The following is an 8,032-nucleotide window of genomic DNA, read 5'->3' on the forward strand; positions in this document are numbered from 1 at the left end:
CGTATCATGTAAAAGGCAGACATCGAATCGGGATTTTAGGTCATCCTTGGACGGAGAATAAAAAAAATGGTATACCCCCAAAAAAATATCTGAATATGATTTTAATGCTTAAATCATTTTGAATTTTTTACAGTTGAATTTTTTATGACGACCCATCATTATACGTGGATAATTTTGGAATCTTTTCTCATAGGTTAACATTAAACTAAATTGTTGATAATTTTTTACTTACAGGTCATGGGGGTGTGAACCAGTTAGGAGGCGTCTTTGTCAATGGCAGACCCCTACCGGAAGTAGTAAGAAACAGAATAGTAGATTTAGCACACCAAGGTGTTCGACCATGTGATATTTCAAGACAACTCCGAGTTTCACATGGCTGTGTTAGCAAGATATTAGGAAGGTAAGTTGTCCAAATTTATTTTTCATTCTGCCATGACTATCAATCAGAAAGAGTACCCAAAAATAAAAATGGCGGATTCCTGAAAATATGATCAACGTTTACAAGACCCTGTTATCATAAATAAATGTAGCTGAATTTACAGTGATGCTAGTGTTCAAGTTATCGGAGTCAGATTTGTTAATTAAAAATAAGGTTCTTAAGGATATCTCAGAGTTCTTGTTAACCTGATGATACATCTGTACCCGAAACATGTATCACAAGGTTTGACCATCATATCATGATGTTTCGGACAACAAACCTAGGAAACATAACTTATGATAAGTTTCAAGTGATACATTTGTTTACACTTTAGTTTTGCTTTGTTTACATTGGTAACCATTGTTTTCATTTCACTATTAAGTGTTGGTCAATGATTTTGGCTATTATTTCTGGAAGGCACTCAAGTCTCATCTAGGACATACTGATAATAGACTTTAAGTAGAAGATGGTGTCTAACGCTGGTCTGATCTTTATCAACTGATGAGCAGATCGAGAGCAATTTGCTAGATGGTCTTTAACTTGGCAGACCGGTAGTTGATAATGAGACCTTGTTTACTCTTCATATTGCCAATGTATTGTTTTCCTATAACGATTCAGTGTTGAAACTGAACAGTCGTGATAGAAAGGCTTTAATTTACTTGATTGCCGAGTCCATATTTTTTTCTGCTAAATTGCTTCGGGCAACAAAATATTATCAAACTTGCCATCTAGCTTGATAAAAGGCGGGTTGAGCGCTCGGCATTCTAATAATAACGATTTGTGCTGATTTCAATTATTGTCATAAAACTCCCTTATTTTAGCTTTGTTATACTATTATTAAATTTTCGACAAAGTATTTTTTTATTATTTTTCATCAAATTTCAATTTGCCAGGTGTTGTTGGTCAAGGAAACAGGGAAAAAATGAAAAATATTAAAATTAAAATTGGTTCTTATTTTTTTGGTCCGAAATTTTGATTGCTGTTGCTGAAATATTGTTTGCTGAATATTATCCTCTCATTATCCAAAATTTTCTCCATTGTAAACTGATTGATCTTCATTATCGTCCATTAAGAAGAAAAGCTTCCTTTAAATATTTTTATTTCGTATAGTGAAAATGAATTCAGCTGGTTGTTTACATTTTTCATCCATAGCCCTTCTATGTCAGTTCGTAAGCTAATTGTCATTCATAGATTTAGGCAGATCTTTTATGAACCAAATAACCTTAAAAACAGAAGAAAAAAATGACAGATCTTAATTTCTCTGATATCCCTTAATTTGGATCATTTTGCTAAAATTTCGGTGATTTGAGGCTCGTATTTCTGAGTGGAAATGATAGAATGAGAAACGTTAGAAGTGAAAGATAAATCAACTCGCGTGACAAAACTCAGTCAGACAATAATTCTCAAGTTGTTTGATAGCCGAGTCTATTGTACTGTTTTTTGTTCCAATTTGGCATCGCTAATATTTATGGTTAGATCTATGTACATTGATAAAATCCTACGGCGATTATTTAAAAGGAAGGAGCATGCTCGTGTTACGTTCACTGTTGAGACATTAACATGTAGCGAACAAAGTAGCACGCAATCGAAACACGATTTTCTAATTATTGCCTTCAATCCATATTTACATAGAATTCTTAAAACTTTGACATTAATAGTCAATATTGAGATTTTTATGAATAAGAATTCTTCAAACTAATATAAAGGCCTTTGCATGTTGAAATTTCATATCTTTGCAACAATGGTGTTATTTATGGGAAATTAGCTTGGACAAAAATAACTGCTCTGTAAATTATGGGGGAAAATAGCTTGCAAATTAAGAAATGTTTTAGTATGCAAAAGCTTGAGACAAACAGTAACCTCTTACTGCTTTGGAAATTCTGGAAGAAAAGTTTGGAAATTGAGCAAGATTTGTAGAGTGCAATAACTTGAAGAAAATAGTAACCTGTTACTAGTAACAGCATAATTGAGCAAAAGGATACGTTTCGGCTTTAGGAAGATTTGTTTACAATTGAAATATCTCGAGAGGGAAGCAGTTGTTTTTGACCTCTCAATACTATAGGTGTATATTAATATATTAAAACAATTTTAAAGGTCTAATTATTGTGATACGCATCAAAACATGGATTTGTTTGTGTGGAAAGAAAAATATAAGAGTATCGGATAAAGCGGATCTGAAGTTGAAAATTATCGTATTTATAATTGACCATGTGAAGTGGTGTGGAAGAGGGACTACAAGACGGTAGAAGGTCGATTGCTAAGCACCAGGCCGAAACCTATCGCAGTGTCAACAAGTACACTGAGCATGTCTTCAGTCTATTACCTTGTAATTATGTTACATTATGAAAATTAATAACCCTTTTGCCTCAGTGCCTCTCATTTAAATAACATTGAAATTTTATATGGCATTGAAAATATCATACAGCGTTATATATGGACTCCCATTGATATTAGTTTTGACTTTAATTTTAATAGTAAATTGTCTCCCTTTGTTTTGAAATTATTGTTTTTATGCCAGAGCGAAATTACAATAAGCCATTGCCATTTTTCCAGAATTCGAATTCTTTGCCACATTTTAACTCTTCAGCATTTTAAGTGCTAGATGTGAAAAATGCGACGGATGTCTGTTAGGAAGTAGACATAATTACTCTTCTAAAACACCTACTGACACTCTTTCACAGTCCATAGTAGAGTACCTGCATGGTATATATATATCGTAATATAAGCATTGATCTCAGAAGCAAATTATCTTCATAATTTAATTATTATCTTTGCTTGATTTTTATCTGAAGTTAATTAGTAAAATAAAGAATAAGAATATAAACAATTCAAGAATTCAATTAAATATATTAGATACATATAGAACTTTTTATTGTCTACAAATACAAAGAACTTATATTGTAACTTAAATATCTATGAAAAAGGAAAATCAATTTCCATAACGATTTTTGCACGCCACATTTTCTGCCGTCCGTTCAGAATGAAAAATTTGTTGTAATTTAAAATATGATAATTTTGCACCTTCAATGAAGTCTTCATCATATATTCAAGAATTACTATTGAAATTTTTATTTTCGTTCCACAGACCGTTTCCTCCAAATTCGACCTTTTGTACGAAATTGCTATTGTTTCGTTTCGGCTTTAATCTTAAAAATTTGCACGACTCGAGTGACAGGTTGCGCCTTAAATTAGGATTAGTTTTGATCATTGAAAATTATACCGATTCTAGTTAATAGAATCAAAATGCAAACACATGTTTCCTATTCATGAACACTTGTAGTCTTTTCACAAATTTATCGATCTCATATACCTGACCTTAAATGAAAACAGAAAACAAAGTCAGTCAGTATTTTTGCTTGTAGACTGTACACACGTGCTACCAATCTATAGTGCAACTTGCATCAAGCACGGTACTTGTCATACGCATCCGTCAACATGTTCACATTCTGCTGAAAATATGTAAATGAATCTTGCAGCTCCATGTGTATAGATCCAAATTAACATAATCTGGCTGAATTATGAAGTATATTGTTAGATGCACCATAAAAAGACCATGCTGTTTTAGTTCCAGGCTTGATTCTAACAAATGTTTTTAAACATTTTATTACTTTGAAAAATTCAATCTGAATATAATCTAGTTTTATGTTCGTATCAAGTGAAAGTGTACTCCATGGCATAGAGTCACATGTGTTGAATTGAACCATCAAAATAAATAGAGCTAGGAGATATAAAATTTAATGTCACTGTCATCAGTGGAGGTTCGATTTCACGTTAGATCTGAATTTTGGTTAGCAGTCTTAATAATTCACGAGTTATTGCTCGTGTCATGACAATATAACGTTCATTGCTCACTGCATGGCGTTGAACATTTAGATTAGCAATTGAAGGGTTTATTTTAGCGAATTCAAGGTGCAATCTTGTTATTTTCGTCATGCTAAGGTTATGTCAAATATTTTTAATTTCGGTAGAATATTCGATCAAGGCTGAAAAATAAACAAAGAATTTGATACGTGATAATTAAATTCTAAGTAGGCATTACTCATAAGAAAAATACGTTATTCTTACATAGACTTATCCTAGATGATGAAAATTATTTTTTACCGTTACATTGTGTTGAAAGTAGGAATACATCCCCGAATAATAAAGATACAGACACCTTTTTATATCAAATCTATTGTACTCGAGAAAATACGAGAGACGACGAGTCTGATGCTTTTATTATCTTTTTTGAAAAAGAGCAACATGTTAGTGTAGAGCGACATCTAGTGTATTGTATATTGAACTAAAGATAGTTAATCGAGTATTGAGAACTTCGGCTTGGGGTTATTCTTTAAAGACTGGTTTTTGATAGACTTAACGTCCCTTTCTAAAAACATCGATCCAGTTTGCCTAATGAAGTGTTGGACTCTTTAGTTTGACGACGAGACGTGCCAATAAGGCCTTGAGGTGTTTTCTTTTCTATCATTTTGTTGGTCTTTTCTTTGGCTTAAAAGCATGCCGTTTAGTTAAATATGATTATTATATAGCTCTGACTAAACAGCTGTCCTTTTTTGGTGGCTTAAGAATCAAAAGTGCTTCAAGGGCTTTTTACAAGTATGAAATTGTATTTAAATAATATATTGATATGAAGACCCCTTTAAGGCGTTTTAGAGAATTCTAAAATTGCTTTTTATAAGCTGTTTTGTTTATTTGTGTTTGACCTGAAGTTGGTAACAAAATGTCGTTCTTTCGGAGGACTATATATGATATTCACAATTCAAGATCATAAATCTCGAGTTTATAAAATCCCAATGATCACAATTTAATCACAATTATTACATCACAATTTGAACAATGTTATACCCAAAGTCTTTAATATTATTTTTATTTTAAAAAGTGATCAAAATCAAAATTTCACTGATCACAAAATTTTCACGATTATTATATTAAATCGCAATTTGAGAAAATGTCATACCATGGGTCGATTTTATAAATCAAAACTCCAAATGGTCACGATCAAAATATTATCACGATAATTAAATCACAAATTGAAAAAAAAATGTCACACCAAGAACATATAATAAACAGAAATAAGTTATCAATATATCACAATTGGCAATTTATTATATCACAATAGATAATATAATAACGTTATCACAAATCTATATAATAAAGTAATATGATATGTATAGTGTAGATCTAAATGCAATTATCTTTCATTGATAATCACAATAAATAGAACTTGTTTACTTGGCAGTGTGTTTATCTAGATTTATTTGCTGTATATTGATTCAATTAAATCAAACGAAAGGTCAGGCGGAATTTAATGTTTTGCAGTAAGATTGAAGTGTCTTGCTTCTGGAACGCAAATTTTAGATGAAATTTCCTTAAAATGTCATTTAAATACAAATTTTGTTATAATAATTGAAATTTTATGTTATATAGAAACATGCATTGATATGTCAACAGTCGTCAAAATAGGTTTCCTGATATCACCTTACGATGTCGGTTACAACCTGCCTTCTATATGCAAATCGAATCCATTTTCTTCTAGAATTATCATGCAAAATCACTAAACGAATGTAAACACTGTCACATCATGCATGGCATAAGGATTCTGATTCTTTGCAGTGATTATACTTAATTTTCACTTTATGGCCAATACTTTTCTTTCTCATCTTAACTAAAAGAAAGTCATGATGGGGAATAAGGAAATGGATAATAAAATAAACCTGGTCATGAATATTCATGAAGCTAATAAGATAAATCAATTGTCTTCCTTGATCTAGTGATAATTATCTAGAGATATTCCATTAGTAGATTTCTTTCTACTTATCTCAAGATACCAATCTCTTCTGAACTTTGTCGCTGAAGTTTTAGAAGACTGAGCATTCTCAAGTTATGCGATGATTTTCTTTGGTCCAAGTTCAAAACAAGAATGTTTTGATTTCCATGGTCTTTGATTAGCAATTCACAAACATTGGTCTTTGAAGGAGTATTTTTGGTAGTGGTGTTTTGCTTATATTGTTGGTCCAGCTTTTTAAAGCTTGTTTACAACTGGGTTATATCATGGTCAAAGTCAAGGACTTTTTTCTAACGCATTCAATGGATTGATAATAATTATGATGAAGAAGGTTTAACCCTCCAAAACTGTAATTAACCCGTTCTCATTGACTTAAAGTGAATAAACTTTGGCCTTGGCCAGTTCTTTTATTGGACATATCTCGACCCACCCAAACATACAACTAAGTCTTTACTTTCACTGTAGCTTTTAAATACAAAAAAATCTTTTATTTTCAGATATTATGAAACCGGTTCCATTAGACCAGGGGTAATCGGTGGTTCCAAACCTAAAGTCGCCACACCGAAAGTCGTAGAAGCAATCACCCACTATAAGATAGACAATCCCACAATGTTTGCTTGGGAGATTCGGGACAGATTATTAGCTGAAAATGTGTGTACCCAAGATAATGTCCCTAGTGTGAGCTCAATAAATCGGTAAGCTTTTTATTTCGTAGATTTCGGTTTTTTTTTAACAAATCATGCTTTTCAAGTGCTTACTGCGTCATAATTTCGTATTAGTTACAATAATGTACATATAAAAATTATGTAAAAAAAAAATACATATATAATCAAATTATAATTTTCCAAAATTCATTTTTAGCCAAAAAAAAGAACATTAAAATCATTCAGCGAGATATAATTAGATGAACAAAAGCGCACAACCCTAAATTTCTGTACCATACTCTTAACAAAAGGAGGTAAAAAATGACAATAAGGAAATAAAAAGCGAAAAGTATTCAATTGGACGAAGGTATCATTAAATTTCGTATTAAGTTCTATGGAATAATTTTATTTCAACGTATAAGTCAAATTAACCTTCATTTGATGTCTATTGATGTGCTGTATGTCAAAATTGTGACGACCTGTCAATGAGACGGAATCTCTTGTGTATCTGGAAGGGTTAACGCTGTCAACAAGTTACTATATAATTACTCAGTCATTGAAAACGAAAATACGCCATTGACAGTCGCAGCATGGTTAAGTGAATGACAGCCAGTTTTGGGGGTTGTTCGCGTTCATATATTATAAAGATAATAAGTAGGCAATATAAAGATTTCTTTTAATTGGCGACAGTGAATTAGGATGTACTTAGAATACTATTTTCTCCAATTGCTATGAATGAATAAGACAAATTTTTTCTAGAATATTTACTATTTATGTGGTTATGTTTAAAATAATTATGTACAACAATCATACATATAAACATTATCGTATACGCCTAAAAGATTTGCTTGCACTCAAACCATCTTGATTTTTTTCTTTTTTTCTTGAAAATCCATGTCCGTATTTCGATACTTGGGTAATTTAACATTAATCAAAACATTTCGAGATGTAGACCTTAATACTTGAACGAAATATTGCTATAAATGTCGTATTAGCATGATGATCAAAGGGTTGATTTATACTTATTAACGCCTAAAGTACATCGGGTTTTTTTTAAATTTTAATCCAAATGAGGGTACGAATACAGAGATTATATTTAACAGAATAATAAACTCAAGTTATTCCTTCAGTAATTTTTTTTTATAACAAATCCTCACACCAGATTGAGAGAAGAAAAAAACAATTTAG

At 31.4% G+C, this 8,032-nt stretch overlaps 1 protein-coding gene across 1 annotated transcript; it reads left to right on the forward strand.

The window, feature by feature from the left end:
* Positions 1 to 233: 233 nt before the first annotated feature.
* On the forward strand, positions 234 to 6,899 carry LOTGIDRAFT_135549 (hypothetical protein; the record flags this gene model as incomplete). The annotated part of the gene is made up of 2 exons (XM_009069037.1): positions 234 to 400; positions 6,698 to 6,899. Coding segments are annotated over 2 exons (369 nt in total), but the record flags the coding sequence as incomplete, so codon positions are not given.
* Positions 6,900 to 8,032: the final 1,133 nt, after the last annotated feature.

Source organism: Lottia gigantea (genome assembly GCF_000327385.1).
Source record: "Lottia gigantea unplaced genomic scaffold LOTGIsca_98, whole genome shotgun sequence".
Classification (NCBI taxonomy): domain Eukaryota; kingdom Metazoa; phylum Mollusca; class Gastropoda; family Lottiidae; genus Lottia; species Lottia gigantea.